Raw genomic sequence first — 17,729 nt, 5'->3', positions numbered from 1 at the left:
CGAGACCTTTTTTGCATCATAGAAGTATTACATGAACCTCTGCATGACCTGCTTTTACATTTGATTCGCATATTCTTTTTCGGAAGATCTCCGTGCGATTCGCACCATGTCTTCTCCAAACGACACCCCCCATCAGGGCTCGCTATTAAGCCCTGTTATAGTGACAGACTTTTCGGGCAGAGAGGTTGGTAACCCAAGCCATCATATAAACTGAACTCTTTCGCTAATTATCCTAACTTTTTTTTTCTTCACAGCGATCTGTATCTACAGCCTCTTCAGCGTGGTCGGGTCCTACAGATATAAACCACAGCCCAACTTCTCCTGTCTCACCAGATATGGCGTGGAATCAACCAGATCCAGGCCGGTTGATGGTTCAAGATGCCTCACATCGACCGTCGCCGTCGATCGATGGCGATACATTGCGTCCGCGGGCGGACTCATTTGCTTCTTCTGCTGATACAGTAGTTCGCTCCCGGGCGAACTCCGAAGTAGACCCGAATTCTAAAGCTGTCTATGACGATGTATCGCTGTCGGATGCTTTGAAACCAGATCCGAGGAATGAAAACGATTTCCAAGTGGAGGATAATCGATTTGCGTTTTCCCCGCCAACTAAACAAAATGCAGAACCCGAAGTCTCTGGCTGCTTTCCATGCTCTTGGCGGTTTGGAGGGTCTGGAGCGCGGTTTGCGAACAGATCTAAACGCCGGTTTGTCCATAGATGAAGGGCGGCTGGAGGGTACTGTCGAGTTCAAGGATGTGGCACCTTCGCAAGACACATCTACAACATCTCCACCAAAATCTGACACTGAAGCATCAGCGCCGGTGTCATCTGGTAGTGGCTCACCCTTTGAAGACCGGGTTCGGGTCTTCAGTCAGAACAAGTTACCCGCTCGGAAATCGACCGGGTTCTTCAAGCTATTTTGGGCTGCATATAACGACAAAATTATTATATTATTGACTATCGCCGCCGTGATCTCACTATCCTTGGGGATATACGAGACCGTGGACGAAGGCACAGGCGTCGACTGGGTGGAAGGAGTCGCCATCTGCGTGGCAATCTTGATTGTCACGATTGTCACAGCTGTCAACGATTGGCAAAAAGAGAGACAATTTGCCAAACTCAGTAAACGAGCAAGTCTTCCCCCACCGATCCAGGAAGCGAACACAGCTAACATACCAGCAGAACGATGACCGTGAAGTCAAAGTCACCCGCTCAGGCAAAACCGACATGGTTTCGGTCTACGATATCATGGTCGGCGACATCTCCATCTCGAGGCTGGCGATTCCATCCCCGCAGATGGCATTCTAGTTTCAGGTTACGGCGTGAAGTGCGACGAGTCTTCCGCTACCGGCGAGTCGGATCAAATGAAGAAGACCAACGGCCATGAAGTCTGGCAGCAAATTATCGACGGCAAGGCAACGAAGAAACTCGACCCGTTCCTGATCTCCGGTAGCAAGGTCCTTGAAGGCGTGGGAACTTATGTCGTCACCAGTGTTGGGCCTTATTCCACCTACGGACGGATCTTGCTGTCGCTGCAAACTCCTAATGACCCGACGCCGCTTCAGGTCAAGCTGGGTAGGCTCGCAGATTGGATTGGATCTTTGGGTACAGGGTGAGTCGACCATTCCTACGCTCCTTTTGTTGTACAGGTAACTGATGATAATTGATAGAGCTGCTGGTATTCTGTTCTTCGTTTTGCTCTTCCGATGGGTAGCCAATCTTCCTAATCACCCGGAGATGACTGGTGCTATGAAAGGCAAAGAGTTTGTGGATATTCTCATTGTTGCGGTTACGGTTATTGTTGTCGCTATTCCAGGTAAGCGCTAATGTTTCGCCGAATTATTTGAGACTCTACTGACATCCATGTTCTTTGCTAGAGGGCCTTCCATTGGCAGTAACACTGGCTTTGGCCTTTGCTACCACACGAATGGTCAAGGAGAACAACCTCGTCCGTGTCCTTCGTGCATGCGAGACAATGGGCAACGCTACAGTCATCTGCTCTGATAAGACAGGTACATTGACACAGAACAAAATGACTGTTGTGGCCGGAACCTTTGGCTCGGATCAGGACTTCAGCCAGAGAACCGAAGATGCAGATGTGGAGGGTTCAATGACTATTTCGGCGGTTTCCCAGAAATTGTCGGCTCCCGTCAAAGATCTGATCATCAAGAGCATCGCTTTGAACTCGACTGCCTTTGAACAGGAAAAAGACGGCTCCATTGATTTTGTCGGCAGTAAGACTGAGGTGGCGATGCTTCAGTTGGCCCGGGATTATATGGGTATGGATCTTGTCTCGGAGCGTGGCTCCGCTGAAATCGTCCAATTGATTCCTTTCGACTCCGCCAGGAAGTGCATGGGTGTTGTTTACCGTGTTCCTGGTGTTGGCCACCGACTGCTTGTCAAGGGAGCGTCCGAGTTGATGGTCGGCACCTGCACCACAAAGATCATCAACATTGACACTGCCAAAGAAAGACCCGATGTGGAAGATCTTTCTGCGACACAGAAGAAGGACATCCTGGACATCATCGACAATTACGCTCACAAGTCTCTTCGGACGATTGGCATGGTCTACAAAGACTTCGCAAGCTGGCCCCCGAGAGAAGCGAAACATTCTGAAGATTCTTCTGCGAACTTCGAGGATTTCTTCCATAGTATGACCTGGGTCGGAGTTGTGGGTATCCAAGACCCTCTTCGCCCCGAAGTCCCATCAGCCATTCGCAAATGCCATTCGGCAGGCGTCCAGGTCAAGATGGTGACCGGTGACAATGTTGCCACTGCCACCGCTATTGCAACGTCTTGCGGGATTAAGACGGAAGATGGATTGGTCATGGAAGGTCCCAAGTTCCGCCAACTCACGAACGACGAGATGGATGAAGTGGTTCCGCGCCTGCAGGTACTGGCACGATCATCCCTGAAGACAAGCGAATCTTGGTCGAACGGCTCAAGGTCCTCGGTGAGACGGTCGCTGTAACAGGTGATGGTACCAATGACGGTCCGGCTTTGCGGACTGCAGATGTCGGCTTCTCCATGGGTATTGCTGGTACTGAGGTCGCCAAGGAGGCTAGTTCAATTATCCTTCTGGATGATAACTTCAGTTCCATTATCACAGCCATCTCCTGGGGACGAGCTGTCAATGACGCCGTTGCCAAGTTCTTGCAATTCCAGATCACGGTTAATATCACAGCCGTGGTCCTCACCTTCGTCTCGTCTGTGTACAGCAGTGACAACACCAGTGTTTTAACAGCTGTGCAGCTGCTCTGGGTGAACCTGATTATGGACACCTTCGCCGCTCTCGCCTTGTAAGTTCTTCTCGTTCTTTTTGCTTGCTTTGACTTTTACTAACTATTTTTGAAAACAGAGCCACGGATGCCCCGACTGAAAAGATTCTCGACCGCAAACCTGTCCCCAAACACGTCTCCCTCTTTACATTGACCATGTGGAAGATGATCCTCGGTCAAGCAGTATACCAGCTCGCCGTCACATTCATGCTGTATTTCGCAGGCGACAAGCTCCTCGATGCCCATCTCAGCACCGAACCCGAGATGCGCGAAAAGCAGCTCTCGACCGTGGTGTTCAACACGTTCGTGTGGATGCAGATCTTCAACGAATTCAACAACCGTCGCCTCGACAACAAGTTCAATATCTTCGAAGGCATGTTCCGCAACTACTGGTTCCTGGGAATCAACACCGTCATGGTCGCCGGCCAGGTCATGATCGTCTACGTGGGCGGCCAGGCATTCAGCGTGACCCGCTTGAGTAGCACCCTCTGGGGTGTGTGTATCATCTGTGCTATTGCCTGTTTGCCCTGGGCTATCGTGCTCCGACTTATCCCGACTACCATTTCGGAATTGTCTTCAATGCCGTTGTTGGCGGTATGTCCTTTGTTTTGCGCCCGATTTCTAAAGGGTTCAAGGCAATTGGTCGTGGTATCAGGTCTTTCTTTAGACCTGTGAAGCGTTTCACTGGCCGAGCTCTCAAGAAACAAGACTCAGATGATGAAGTCGAGTTGGATCCGCAGCCCATCAAGTCTGATGATCTCGAACAAGCTCCTGAGAAACTTGTGAGCAAGCCAGAGCCTTCTCCTGAGCGTCCTACCACCCCTCCTCCTGTCGTGGTACCCCCTATCACAATTACGACCTCTCCTTAGTTTGTCATTTTAGCGTTGGTGTTATTAGCATTGGTTGGCTGTTTGATATGTATTTTTTTGTGCTTATTGTATATAAAGCATCAGGTTCGATAGAAGATGTGTATAGTTATATACCACCAAAAAACAACACTCCTGCATTAATTATGAAATTTTACTTTTCTACATTGAAAATTCCTGGTAATCCAGTAGCCCTACGTATTTATCCAGAATACTCAATACTACAAAGATCAACAGTCTCAGGCAACTGGGTTTAAGAAGACTGTGTTTCTGCCTCAGGCCACAACACCCCGTCTCCCAAGTGTCCAGCTCCATCTCCCGTGGACTTCCCAATTGACTCCGCATTGCCCTGTCGACTCACCTTGTCACCTATCTGTGATCAGTTAATCCGATCCCTGTCTCTCTAAGACACACTTTGATCTTTTATCCTATCCCCATTGGGTCTCATCTCGGAGAGGTTCCCACGTCACCACCTAATCTCCCCGCTTCCGCCCACCGCACCGATATACCAAACAGACCAACAGGCAGCTCCCCACAAAGCTTCCCCAATACCAATACCATTCGGCTGGCTTGATCAACGACTTGATCGAGACCCATCCCTACTTTGTTTCCGCCCTCAACCAAACCCCAGCCGCCACCATGTCGCAAATCAACTACCGCACCATCAACATTGACGCCCTGGACCCCGAGTCCTCGGCCAACTTCCCCATGGAATCCCTCCTGCCCGCCACACTCCCCCAAGCTGCAAGCGCCAGTGACGCTGCCAGTGCCGCGGCACAGGTGCGCCAGATGCTGCGCGGCGGTGACCCGGAGGGCGCTCTGCGGACAGTCCTCGACACGGCGCCGCTGGGCGGCGACGACCGCGCCAAGGAGGTGCATCTTGCTACCGTCATCGATGTGTTGCAAGGTATCCGACAGGGCGAGATGACCCGCATTCTGGAGGGTGTGTGCAGCGGGGATGGCGGGGCTGAGCGGGCGGATTGCTTGATGAAATACCTGTACGTGGAACTACTGTTTCGATCGCCAGAGGAACTATCTGGTGGAAATTCGTGGATTTGATTGCTGATTTATGATTACAGGTACAAGGGCATGTCCTCGGCTGCTCCTGGTAGCGGTACCCAGACGCCGAAGAAGCCGGTTTCGCCTCAGGACACGGGCTTCTCGCAGATCCAGGCTCGCAACTTGGGTGAAGGTGGTGGTGGTCAGCAGATGAGCGTTTTGTTGAGCTGGCACGAGAGGCTTGTGGAGATTGCTGGTACTGGGTCGATTGTGCGGGTCATGACTGATCGTAGGACCGTTTGAGTGGAGAAAACAGCATCGGTTGGAGGTTCGTTTCTTATGATTTACATTTGACTGTGTTTTGTTTCTTGTCTTGGTAGAGACTTGCATTCCATATATCTCTGTGGATGATATCTCACCAGTGTCGCTTTAAGCGTAGTTTTACAAATAGAATAGTTATCACGTTCTATCTATTTATCGTCTTCTATCCCCGCACTAAATTTCAAGCAGACGTTAGAAGGTACGCTATTATTAAACGCTACTAGCAGAGGTGAGCACTTATCTAATATGCAAGAGAACAAGTTATATATAATCGGAACAAGACTACGTTGAATTCCTACTTTCGGTTTTCCTAGAGCATACAGAGAAGTACAAAACCAACTTCACCAATTTGCACTCTTCCATTCTTTCTATGTAGGAGTTTTAACTGCCATCACATAGCCTTACTTTTCCGCAGCCGCAGCCGCAGCCTTTGCCTTATCATCAATGGTCTTGGCAATAGCTGGACGAGCCTTGATACGGTTCAACCAGGAATTAACATGCGGGAAGTTCTGCTCGAGATCCATTTCCTTCGACCAGAAGAGCGCAGCCACCTCGAACCACGGCACAAAAGCAGCATCAACATAGCTGTACTTGCCGCCAACGAGGTACTCCTTGTTCTGGAGCGATCGATTGAGCACTCCCGAAACACGACGGATCTCGTTAACGTAGCGTTCGACCGCACTGGGCACCTTCTCGGGGTGGTAGACGGTAAACCAGGTGGCCTGCCCGAAGTACGGTCCCTGGCCGGACGTCTGGTAGTGTAGCCACTGCTTGCTTTCGTAGTACTCCTTCGAGCCGGCGGCGAAGCTGATGGTGTGTTGCTTGTCGTATGTGTCCACCAGGTACTCGAGGATAGCGCCCGATTCCCAGATGGTGATTCCGGTATTCGGATCCTCGAGGGCGGGAACACGACCGTTAGGATTGATAGACTCATAGGGTTCCTTCTTTAGGTCGCCGAGATCGACCGTCTTAGGCTCGTAGGGAACCTTGAGCTCTTCTAGGATCATGAGGACCTTCCACGGGTTGGGAGTTCCAGCGTGGCCCCGGAGGGTCCAGAGAGTGAGGGGTTTGAGAGACATGGCTAGTGAGTGAATGATTGATGGATTGGGAGATAGAGAGTTCGATACAGCGACTATAAGGATCGAGGGTTGGTCTGCTTATAAGTACCGGTATACTTCAATGGCGGGAACATATATTCAGTTCGGCACCCGGGAAGACCGAACTATTCCAAGGTTGGTAAGCTGGATTGTTAAGCTGGATAGTTAATTGTCTCTTATGATTTCCGTCAGCGTTGATTAGGCCTTAGTTGCCACGGACTGTCCACGGGTGCAGCCAACCAGCCAGGACCTACGTTGATTGGTCCTTGGTCATCAACACAAACAGCACAAACTATGATACAAAACTTCCAAGATTGTTTGGAAGTGGGATTAATAATTGCAGAGCATCCATGGATCTATTCCATGGATACCTTCAGGGCTAGGTAACCCATGATATCCTATAATCAATAGGAGAAGGGGGGGGCTCGTAGATAGAACGCTTTCTTAATGATTTATAATAGCATCTATTTAAAATATATACGACATTAATACTAGCAGTTCCGTATAGTCAACTCTGTCATATATATAAAACAGCTTTTTGTCAGAAGTCCGGGTTCAACTAGCTGTGTGATCCTTTGCTTCGATAGCTTTCTTTGCTGATTTTCTGGATATGTCAGCCGACACACTCTCACTTACAGGAAAGTCTGCTGTGGTTACAGGTTCTGGTAGAGAGGTTGGCATCGATGCCGCTATTGCTATAGGTTTGACCCGGAACGGCGCGTCTGTAGCAATTCGTTATGTGTCGGAAGGCTCCAAGGCGCGGGCTGAGAAGGGAGCGATTGATATCAATAAAGATTTTGGCACCAAAACCACCGTCGTATAAGAAGAAGTGCAAAATTACGATACTAAAACCCTAAGCTTCCTTATTCAAGTGGTTTTGTAGAGGTTCGGTAGACCTAAGATGGAGCTTTGGTGAAAGCACAGTTACGTTTTATTGCCATATCTGAGGGCGAGACTGCAGGGGCGCAGTGATGAGTGTAAGATAGAGAGGCAGAGGAATGGAAAAGTGAGAGAAAGGGGAGGAAGAGTAGGGAAGACAGGTCTTTTTATGTCGGAGGGCATTGAAGGGAGGTTATGTGACGGCGTACTGGGGTGCTAAACCCAAGAAGGCAAAACTAACCCGAAAAGGAAATCCACAGGTCCTAATATTATATATTATATTGTGACAAAATGTTGGGCTCTCTCTCTTTGCCCTCTTGTTTCCATTCTTCATGGTTTGTTAAAGTCACCTCCCTCAAGGATGTCCTTGAGGTTAACATCGCCGCTGCCACGCTGCAATGGCTGTGCCTGGCCTTTGCCTTCCTTCCATCCAATCATATAGATCAACCTGAACGTTGCCGGGATACCACGCGCACCTTCCTCCATATGCAGGGAACGATATATAGCCTCATTAGCTAGCAAAACATCCCGCGAAAGCGGTGCCAAGTCACGGTTCATGATTGCGTTACCCTCGCCCATCGCCTGCAAATCCTGCATGAGCGCAAAGGTATCCGGGAACTCGACCACAATATCCTCAACATCAACAGTAAGCATCTTGAACCCAGTACGGGTCAACAAGCTCCCGACATCCTTGACATCCGCCAAAGGCGACACATGCGGACTCACACCACCGCGCCGCTCCATATCAGCCAGCTGCAGCGACCCACGCAGCTCGTACAGCGTATCGCCGCCAAACATCGCCGCGATAAATGGCGCATCGGGCTTGAGTATTGTGTTCACTTGTTCTAGGAGCGCGGGCAGGTCGTTGATCCAGTGGATCGAGAGCGACGAGAGCACGGCGTCGAAGCTGTTTGGTGCGTATGGCAACGTCTCCAGGTCTGGAATTACATCGCGCTGGATGTCAATCTCCTTGTTAAACTGCTCCTTCTCGTCGCGGTGGAGCAGCGCGCGAGACGTCTCCACGCATGTCAGCTTCGAGATCTTGTTTGATAGTGGTGGTGTGATGGTTCCTTCCGGCATGACTGAGTCGATATTGGGGGATGTGAGAGCTCGGGCGATGTTGCAGCTGTTTGCACCTAGATCTAGGACGTTTGGGAAGTCACGTTTAATGTCCTATTCATGGCGAGGGAAGCTGTTGTCAGTGGGTGTGACTTTTTTTTCTCTTCTACTTCTGCGCTTTCTTCCGCGCTTGTTTCATTGAGTGACTTACCAGTAAGCGCTCACATAACCGCATTGCTACTTCATCTTTCAGGTAGTCGACTTTCCGACTCTCTTCGACGTTCCGGGCTGCCCGATCTTTTTGGAGGTGCTTGACTTTGCGGTTGAAGACCTCAAGCATTGGGTTACCGGGCGTTTGGCTGGCATATTTTCGAATAGTAATTGTTGGGGCAAAGCATCGCCTTGAGAGGCCGGCTCGAAATGTCTGTAGAGGAATCATTGTGGCTGTAGAATGGATATGGAGGATTCTAAACCCCCCAAGCATGCAAGTCCATGGTTTTGCGGCGATAGCGGGCAGAAAATGGCGGGATCTGACGTCGATTGTTGATGCGGGAGAGCTCCTCTCTCCGCGGACCGTGGACTTCCTGCAATTGGTGTTTTCGAGACACTTGGCCTCGTGTAAGTTCGCTCTCCCGAATTGCGCATATTGTGCATAGTGCATTGAGCGTGACAGAACCATTGCAACCGCTGCGCAAGCAAGTCCTCGCGCGCCAAACACACTCCTCTCAGGGTCTCCAATTTGGCGCAACAGGGTTGTGACCCTGAATATTAAGATATTTTTACTCGAAAGGCCAACCCATCAGATAGCTACGAATTTGCTATCGGCCAACCTGTTTACTCCATCACGCTATCCAGCTTCGAACCCAGAGACAAAGCATGATTTGATCCAAGTACACGTCTCGAAAGTTACCATACACCGTCTCGCCCACCACACCACGTCGATATCAAAATGTCGCGTCCTTTCCCATATACATACATATCATGCCCCTGCGCCGACACCCCTGTCCCCGATCCAGCTAGGAAGCGAAGGTCGAGGGAGTCCCCGCATAAATCGCCGCAAAAAGCACCACCCGAGCGGGCAAACACAGACCAAGACAAGAAGTTGTCAGCAAAAGAGGAGGAACAAGGAGAGGACGAGGATGAAGAGCAAACCTTTGATCCGCGCTCTCCACGGTCCAATTTCTCGCTGTATCCGCCTGAACAGCTTCTCTACTGCGAGGAGTGTCACCAGATCAAATGCCCCCGTTGTATTACGGAGGAGATTGTGAGCTGGTACTGTCCTAGCTGCTTGTTTGAAACGCCGAGCAGTATGGTACGAAGTGATGGTAATCGGTATGTACTAGAGGGTGTGAAGAGTTGTATTTCGAGTATCTACTAACGCGCGCATACCTATAGATGTGGCCGAAATTGCTTCAATTGTCCTGTCTGCACGGCACCCCTGGCTGTGAGTACCATTGAGAATGCTACAGGGAACGGGCCTCAACAGGGTCCGTGGGTGTTGTCTTGTGGATACTGTCTTTGGACAACGCTAGACATCGGGATCAAGTTCGACAAGCCGACAAATATTCGCAGTCAGCTGCAAAAGATGACAGATTCCACTCCCCCAGCTGCTCTCGACCGCTCCAGGCAAGCTTCCCGCACTTTTGGAGATCTGAAACACCCGTTGTCCAGCTATGCCTCGATTGACGAGCAATCCAATGCGCGTGAGCGTGATGGAGAGCAAGCTGCACCAAAAGAAGACCCGGGTGCACCCCCAATGGGCACCGATGCCCGCTTTGCGGCCTTGAAGAACTTCTACCGTACACAGATCTCTGAGACATCAAACTCGCCAAATGATCATCTTAGCTCAGAATTTGGATTCTCTTCGCCCGGCGCCCTAAACCGGCTCATGTCTCTCTACACATCATCGTCGCGTCTAAGCGGGCTATATGGCGGCAGCAAGAAGCCCAAATCCAAGCCGCCTGTTATGCGCGAAGCCCTGACAGCAAGCGAGGGCCTCCAGGTCGCCTCAGAAAACAGCGAGACGGACATGATCGCACGACTTCAGTCTCCAGAATGTGGTTGGGATGGCATGGCCTCGATAGATCAGCGCGCAACCCAATCACCGGATGCCCGCTTCATCGACGATCTCCTCCCACTTCCTGTCCTCCTCCGCACCAAGCGAGCCAAGCGCTGCAAGTCCTGCAAGCACATCCTCGTCAAGCCCGAGAGCAAGCCGCAATCTACTCGCTTCCGCATCCGCCTCATTGCCCTCAGCTACATTCCCCTCCCAACCCTCCGCCCTCTAGCCCCTTCTTCCTCATCAGCCCTCCCAGCCATGGCCCCGACTTCCGACCTCAACTCCCTCCCACCCCTGCGCCCAATCCACATCCTTCTTACTCTAAAAAATCACATGTTTGACCCCGTCCGTATCACCCTCGCCACGCCCCCCGTAACCCCAGGCCGCGTCGCCACGAAAGTCACCGTTCTCTCTCCGCAGTTCGAGATCGGCGCAAACAGCGATGTTTGGGACGAAGCGTTACAGGGTGCCTCTGCGCCTTTAACAAGTGACTCTCGCTCCGCCGCTCTACGCGGAGTCCCCGAGGCAGGCAAGGTGTGGGATAAAGGTCGGAACTGGACGACCGTCGTGTTGGAGGTTGTCCCTGGTACGTTGCCTGGGAGTAGTGCAGAAGGCGGCGATGGCAATCCCAACACCGAGACTAATGATGAGGACGTCTTGGCGGTTGCGGCTTCAAGGCAGGATGAGGATGTACTTGAGATCCCGGTCTTCGTACATATGGATTGGGATGCGGATGCGCAGCTTGATCAGCAGAATGTTGGGAAGGGGTCTAAGCCTGATGATAAGGTTACCAGGGAGTTGGCTTATTGGATGGTGCTTGGTGTGGGCAGGATTCAGCCTTCGTTGTAGACAATAGGGGATGTCATCGTCTTATTCATATTCGCATCGACTGGTTTGCGTTTTATATCTTTCATACCCCGAGTGTACTTGTTTTTTTGCCCCGTTCATAGAAGCATCTACCTACTAGCGTCCAGTGAGCTTTCGATTTGATACTGCCAAGTAAACATGATAGCAGAATATGAGCTACTTGACTTAACCATCGAGATATATTCAGCTAGTATATCTGAATGTCCACGGGCAAGCAATCCTATAATCTACAAACAGGCTAGATCCAATCTCAACCTGACAAAACCATCTAGAGAAGAAGCAATGGAAGTTGGAATTGTTGAATTGGAATACTATTGGATATTCCATCCCACCCTCATTAGATCGGGAGATAGAGAGAACTCAACTCCATCGCCTCACCCAGAGCTCACACCGGATACAAAAACCAATGCAACCAGTGACTGGGGGCAAAAAAAGAAAAGAGAAAAAACCGTCAATGCATTTTTATGGAGATCATCTCTTTGGAACCCATCAATGGCGTTGAATCTAGCAACAATTCAAAACTAGACACAATGCCCATTCTCCCACGCATCAGCCGAGCACATTCCAAGCCCCTAGCCCCAAAAAAAGTCAAAGTGAACAAAGAACTCTAAATATGCATTTAGAACTCAGCGCCGCTCTGGGGGAACTCGAAGGCAACGGAGCGGCCGGTGAGGCGACGGTAGACCTCGCCGTAGGCATCGAGGCGGTGGTCGACACCACCACGCTCCTTCTCGTCGAGGATGACCTTGAGGGTCTTGGAGCCGTCCTCCTTGGTGCGGGTGCGCTTGCCGACAATCTCGACGGGGTAGACGAGGTCGGAGAGGATGGAGTCGTGGACAGCGGTCAGAGTGCGCGAGCGGGGGCGCTTCTGGGTCTGGGTGGTGCGCGAGTTAACGGAGCGCTTGGGGCGGGGCAGGATGCGGCGCTGGGCCACGAAGAGGACGTGGCGGTCGGAGAACTTCTTCTCGAGCTCGCGGGTCAGACTGGAGTTGGGTGTTAGTTTCGGGGTTGTTCTTTGAGGGCTTTTTTTGCTTTTGGGTGGCCCATTCGTTTGGAAGGGCGGATGGTTGCTTACCGCTGCTGAATCTTGTGGAAGTTGGCCAGGAGGGGACGGGGACGAAGACAATGATGGCCTTCTTGCCGTGGCCGACCTCAACCTAGATAGCGAGAATAATGTCAGAGCGTTGTCCGGTTGAAAGTGTCGTGCACACAGAAACAGAATTCCTCCTGGAACGGCGTCTTGCTCTGCAAATTTTCATATCCATTTTTCTGTTGCCTCCTTTGCTGATGATTCCGCTTCATGTTGATGATTTTTTTGGCGCTGGTGGATATGAATTGAAACCAATCCACAAATCCAACCAATATACCCCGGAGCATCGAAAATCCCTCGAAAAATTCACAGACGCCATTCCAGAACGATTCAATTCGCATGTCGGAAGCCTCGGACAACAATTCTTACCTCGCGGGCAGAGACGAACTGCAGGGGACGAAGGCTGGCCTTCAGGTCCTGTGTGTTGCTCTCGAGGTCGAAGAGAGCGCCGGCGATCGCGGTCTCCAGCTCGGAGGGGTTCTGCCGGGACGGCGAGTTGGGGGCGATCTTGTTGATGGCAGCCATTATTGCGAGCGACGGGGTGCTGCGGGAAGTGCTGGTGGTGATGTCGACGGAGGGGAGGTTCGCAGATTGAATCGAATGGGAATTTGCTGTGGGATCGGCGCATTCGCTTAGGGTGCGCTATTTCCTGTTAGGGTTTAGCGTGGCCGTTTTAGGGCTCGTTGCTAATTGGCGGATTGCCGCTGAGGGAGATCCACTATCCGACTCGCCTTTGGTTAGCAACTACCCCAGGACCTCTTTCTGGCCATTTTGCTCTACTCTTCACTGTTATGTAGGAGCGGGAGATTATTTCTCATTGCCAATTCCGATCTCAAAAAATTTACACTCTAATCACATTGTTGAAACGAGGTGCTTCTCGGGGAATAGCACACTGGACTATAAGAAGCACACGGAGTCTCCGTTGGAGCCGGAACAAGCAAGGACTCAAAAAAAACGAACAAGAGGGACGCCTGTATCCATGGAAATAATTGCAAGAACATCTGCCAAAAGAAATACCCAAATCAGCAAGCGCAGCCCTCCTTAGCCGTAGCAGCATTTCGATCACCCAGGTTGACCCGTGAGTCTTCTGCTGACCGGTTACCCAGCGAAGTCTGGCCAGTTCCCGCACCGGTACCGCGACCAGTCTTCAGGCTGCTCTCGGGGATGGCATTGGCGATTGCCGTGAAAACATCCACAACATTGGTGCCGGTCTTAGCGCTAGTCTCGAAGAACAGAAGACCCTCCTCTTCAGCATAGCCGGTAGCCTCCCGTGTCGACACCTTGCGGGCATCGCCGGATACAGCATCTTGCACCCCATCTTCCTCTCCGGCGCCTTCATCGCCATTCTGGGCAGACTCGGGCTCGCCCTGTGCAGCTCCGGCGGCCTCGGAAACATCTCCGCCATCATTGGTCAAGTCCAGCTTGTTACCGACGAGGGCAATGACAATTCCAGGGCTCGCTTGGCGCTGCAGCTCGGCAACCCAGTGCTTGGCTTTCGTCAGCGAAGAAGGTTTTGTGACATCGTAGACAACAAGCGCCGCTTGCGCATTACGGTAGTACATCGGGGCGAGCGAAGCGAATCGCTCCTGACCGGCGGTATCCCAGATCTCGAACTTGATCGTGCGCGTAGGAAGGGAGCACTTTTGCGTCAGAAACGCGGCTGGAAAGATGACGTTAGTTGGTCATCCTAGTGCAGAGTATTATTTGAGGGGCTGGGTTGGCCCATTTGCGGGGAACAACTCGATTTTAGATACAACACACTGCCCTGGGTTCTCCAGAAGTATATAATCTGCCAGTGACAATATCTCGTATCTTGTGGGGGCTAAGCCATGGGGAAATCTTACCGCCGATGGTTGGTTCCTTGTTCTCCTGGAAATCATTGTTGACGAAGCGGAGGACAAGCGATGACTATGAGCGAATAATCAAGTGGTTAGCTGTTGATAATCGTGTAACATGATGAATGGAGGAGTAGTACCTTGCCAACTGCGGCCTCCCCGAGCAGTACAAGCTTGACACTGCTGCTCGGCTTCGGGGCATTTGCGCTGGCTGCTTCGGACATGGCTGAAACAACGAAACAAAGTGAGATCGAAGTGACTACAAGTCAGGCCTTCTGTAGGTTATTCGCCTTCGATCAGCGATCAGGCGACCGGATGAGGTGGCAGGTTGATTCAGCTGGTAACCACAGTTCGGGAATGGGGCTGCCTAGAAGTAAGACAGCTGGGAGACGAGTATTCTTGCGCTCGTATTGGTAAAGAAATTCAATCCTTGTCGAGGAATGAGAAATGCAAAACGTAGTATAGATGTTACGGAGACCGGAGTGATTGATCCTGAAGTTGGAGAGAGGCGGAGGTGGATGATGATGATGGGTGCCTCGATGGGGCTTAGCGCGGTCGTCAGTCACCAGTCACGGGAGGCCCGTCCAAGGTTGAAGTATACAACTGACATACATTAGCATATTTGCATTTACATTGCTCACACTTCTACTGAGGCTTCATTTACTTCGCCTTATCTATTTAAAGAGACTGACATAAGAGCTAAATTTGATGTTTAAGGATCATCTCCCGCATTGTTCATATCTCACATCATTGGATAACTGCGATGGCATGCAGATATCATGGATAAGGCTGCCGAGATATGAAGATTTGGAAAGAGTTTAACCCAGGGACACGTACTATGACTTGATAAAAGCTAGGCCACCGCAAGACAAAAATGTTCCTGGCACCTTGACAAGTGTCGCAGATTGGGCTCGTGCCCAACTGGCATGCAAGATGATGTCGGGCCCCAGTTAGGAAAGACCCTGGTCAGGCTCGGGAGATATCTGCCGATGCACTAGCCAGGCCCGCATCAGCAATCGGGCTGTCGTTCCTGTCTCGGCATTAGTCGGCAAACAAATCTGCCCGATGCTAGCGCAACCGCGGTCGGTCAGGTACAAGCGAAGTACGACCTGAGATGGGGTACGAGTTTGCAAACTCGGGGTTACAGAATGTACCTATATATAAATGGATGTGAAGCTGTGGTGGTCTAGACTAGCTGGATGAAGAATGTAGGGCAATCCCATTGGCGCTGACAATTATGGGTTTTGTGCGCAGAATATAATACACAGACATCAACGTCAAAATGAACAGTACAAATACTCATACAAATAATCCCAGGAGCAGTACCCAATAGTAAAACAAGAAAAACAATCAAAACATGCTATTGACCGTGAGGTCGAGGCTCTAGATTTTGGTATCAGCCCATCCCAATCAATATTCCGTCCCGTCTATACCAAAACGCCGGTAGATAAAAAACAAAAGAAATCGAAACAGCAATAAACACAAAGGCACTTTTGAGATGGGGACCGTGGTATCGAGTCGTATCAGAGGTGAAGTAGAACGTGAGGTGAGGCGGAAGAAGGGTTTGAGGCCGAAAAATAAGGAGGCGCATGTGCGAAGACGAGAGATCAAAAGTCGAAAAATAGAGGGAAATGTGTCAACGCTTGGTATCCGAAAAGAAAATGCTGAAGGCAGAAAGTCGAGCCAAATTAAAAAGGGTATAATATCGCGCGCCTGTAGCGAATAGGCAAAAAAGTATGGCCCGAGACCAGGAACAAAGAAGAAAAGATAGTGTTACACATATCTAAGAATTCGGTTAGTTTTGATGCCCAAAGGCTCGGAGTTGACATGTCTTACCAAAATCAGGTAAAACTCCAAAACGCATATGCGTCAAAAGAAAAGAGAAAAAAAAAAACTCCAGCCACTGTTGGGCGCCAGACCATACAAAACATGACCGAGTGGTGTAGAAAGCAATGTTGAGTATGACGAGGTTTCCGAATTTATTTCGGCGGTGGTGGAGGAACACCGGGCTTCTTCACCCCAGTCGTGTCGTAAGCTCCTCTTCCCATGTTGAAAGCAGAAAGGTCCCGGAGGATCATATTAAGGTCTGCGGAGGAAGTCATGGTTAGATGCTGAAAGTAGGATCTTTTTTTTTGTTGATAGAAAATAGGCGAGTTCTTTGCGAATGCGCCAATGGCAGGGTGAGGAATGAGGTGAGATGGTAGGAGACTTACCAAGTAAACACGACGTCGACTCCAGGGTCTTATATAGATGTTTCCCTTGGGGGAAACAAGCAGAGCAGACGAAGTCCCAATCCAACCCCCCCAAGTGAAAAATCAAATTCGAAAAATAAAAGGTCTAGACAAAAACCGGCGGTGCAGGCGATAGATGCAAATGCAGTCGGGATCGGAAAAGGTGGTCCTTTTGAAGAATCACCACTGGGACAATGCGGGATCCAACAGAATCGTAGGGCAAGAATGTGACGAAATTGGCCCAACAAATGAGGATAAAGTCTCTTTGGGGAAAAGCAAGATGGATAGGTCGCAGCTCGTTGCTTTTTATGAGATGGAGAATAAAATCAAATAAATTCTCAAAATGATATGCGCGAGGGTGGCTGCAGCGAATCCATAAAAAATCGCGATCCGAACCAAGAAAACGGGCAGAAGGGATATGATCAAGACGGCAAGGGAGCAAAGGAGAAAGTGCTCCGGAACTGGCTCCGGTCGATCCGGACAAAGTTCAAATCGACGTATCGCAAGGGAGAAGGGAGGAAAGGAGGGTAGGGGGGAGTGTACGGAGTAGAAGAAAGATGGTTATCAAGTATGTTCAAAGGAAAACAAGAAGGGGGGATTTGCGTTGATATAGACGGTTTTTCTCTTATGGATTTTAAATTTAAATTTATCCTTTTTTATTAGAAAAATCAATGAAAAAGACTGAAAAAGAAATACATAAAATAATCAATTAAAATTAAAAAATAAAATCTTATTTCTTATTTCTTATATTTTACCTACCTAGGTATTTACCTATTTACCTATTTTACCTATAATATTTCTAGACCAAGGTATTTCTTTGTTTAGCACAGCGGCTCTCCCGTCCCTTGGTCCCGGGGAACAGGAACGGAAACCCCCTTTCTTCTCCAACGTTTCTAATCTATACGATCTATCTTAGCCTGTTTTAACCTATTCAAATAAAGAAAATATAAGGGGAAAAAAAAGGTACCCTCTGATTCATCACAATTACATCTTGAGATACATCCCATGTCTTCACTGTCAGATCCAAAAGTCCTAAAACTCTCTGTTATGTATCAACTAGCCGTAGAAGCTCTCCACTCTAAAGCTAGGAACCAAATCTCCGGGCACCTTTGTGCATAAGTGGAGTAAAGGAAAAAAGGGAAAAGCA

General features: G+C 50.0%; 8 protein-coding genes across 8 annotated transcripts; 4 read left to right on the top strand and 4 right to left on the bottom strand.

Annotated features, from left to right (window-relative positions):
- Positions 1–618: 618 nt before the first annotated feature.
- N7519_002662 (uncharacterized protein) lies at positions 619–5,447 on the top strand (the record flags this gene model as incomplete). Its single annotated transcript, XM_057289440.1, has 8 exons — positions 619–1,123; positions 1,316–1,613; positions 1,672–1,817; positions 1,879–2,894; positions 2,948–3,300; positions 3,360–3,873; positions 4,674–5,143; positions 5,225–5,447. The coding sequence occupies 8 exons, from the start codon at positions 619–621 to the stop codon at positions 5,445–5,447; spliced, it is 3,525 nt and encodes a 1,174-aa protein (XP_057150642.1).
- Positions 5,448–5,866: 419 nt separating this feature from the next.
- Positions 5,867–6,544, bottom strand: N7519_002661 (glutathione S-transferase family protein; the record flags this gene model as incomplete). Its single annotated transcript, XM_057289439.1, has 1 exon — positions 5,867–6,544. The coding sequence occupies one exon, from the start codon at positions 6,542–6,544 to the stop codon at positions 5,867–5,869; it is 678 nt and encodes a 225-aa protein (XP_057150641.1).
- A 628-nt stretch (positions 6,545–7,172) lies between these two features.
- Positions 7,173–7,385, top strand: N7519_002660 (short-chain dehydrogenase; the record flags this gene model as incomplete). The annotated part of the gene is made up of 1 exon (XM_057289438.1): positions 7,173–7,385. One exon carries the CDS (start codon positions 7,173–7,175, stop codon positions 7,383–7,385), a length of 213 nt encoding a protein of 70 aa, XP_057150640.1.
- Positions 7,386–7,771: 386 nt separating this feature from the next.
- Positions 7,772–8,939, bottom strand: N7519_002659 (uncharacterized protein; the record flags this gene model as incomplete). The annotated part of the gene is made up of 2 exons (XM_057289437.1): positions 7,772–8,614; positions 8,712–8,939. The coding sequence occupies 2 exons, from the start codon at positions 8,937–8,939 to the stop codon at positions 7,772–7,774; spliced, it is 1,071 nt and encodes a 356-aa protein (XP_057150639.1).
- Positions 8,940–9,449: 510 nt separating this feature from the next.
- N7519_002658 (putative dynactin Arp1 p62 subunit RO2) lies at positions 9,450–11,408 on the top strand (the record flags this gene model as incomplete). Its single annotated transcript, XM_057289436.1, has 2 exons — positions 9,450–9,832; positions 9,896–11,408. The coding sequence occupies 2 exons, from the start codon at positions 9,450–9,452 to the stop codon at positions 11,406–11,408; spliced, it is 1,896 nt and encodes a 631-aa protein (XP_057150638.1).
- Positions 11,409–12,045: 637 nt separating this feature from the next.
- Positions 12,046–13,041, bottom strand: N7519_002657 (40S ribosomal protein eS7; the record flags this gene model as incomplete). The annotated part of the gene is made up of 4 exons (XM_057289435.1): positions 12,046–12,409; positions 12,502–12,512; positions 12,578–12,583; positions 12,886–13,041. 4 exons carry the CDS (start codon positions 13,039–13,041, stop codon positions 12,046–12,048), a joined length of 537 nt encoding a protein of 178 aa, XP_057150637.1.
- Positions 13,042–13,538: 497 nt separating this feature from the next.
- Positions 13,539–14,575, bottom strand: N7519_002656 (Rab family GTPase; the record flags this gene model as incomplete). The annotated part of the gene is made up of 3 exons (XM_057289434.1): positions 13,539–14,176; positions 14,361–14,424; positions 14,492–14,575. 3 exons carry the CDS (start codon positions 14,573–14,575, stop codon positions 13,539–13,541), a joined length of 786 nt encoding a protein of 261 aa, XP_057150636.1.
- A 2,355-nt stretch (positions 14,576–16,930) lies between these two features.
- Positions 16,931–17,113, top strand: N7519_002655 (uncharacterized protein; the record flags this gene model as incomplete). The annotated part of the gene is made up of 1 exon (XM_057289433.1): positions 16,931–17,113. One exon carries the CDS (start codon positions 16,931–16,933, stop codon positions 17,111–17,113), a length of 183 nt encoding a protein of 60 aa, XP_057150635.1.
- Positions 17,114–17,729: the final 616 nt, after the last annotated feature.

Source organism: Penicillium mononematosum, assembly GCF_028829835.1.
Source record: "Penicillium mononematosum strain IBT 11891 chromosome Unknown utg000002l:1.0-8112719.0:1.0-8118358.0, whole genome shotgun sequence".
Taxonomy (NCBI): Eukaryota; Fungi; Ascomycota; class Eurotiomycetes; order Eurotiales; family Aspergillaceae; genus Penicillium; species Penicillium mononematosum.
The sequence above is the reverse complement of the archived record's forward strand: the minus strand, read 5'-3'. Positions and strand labels throughout refer to the sequence as shown.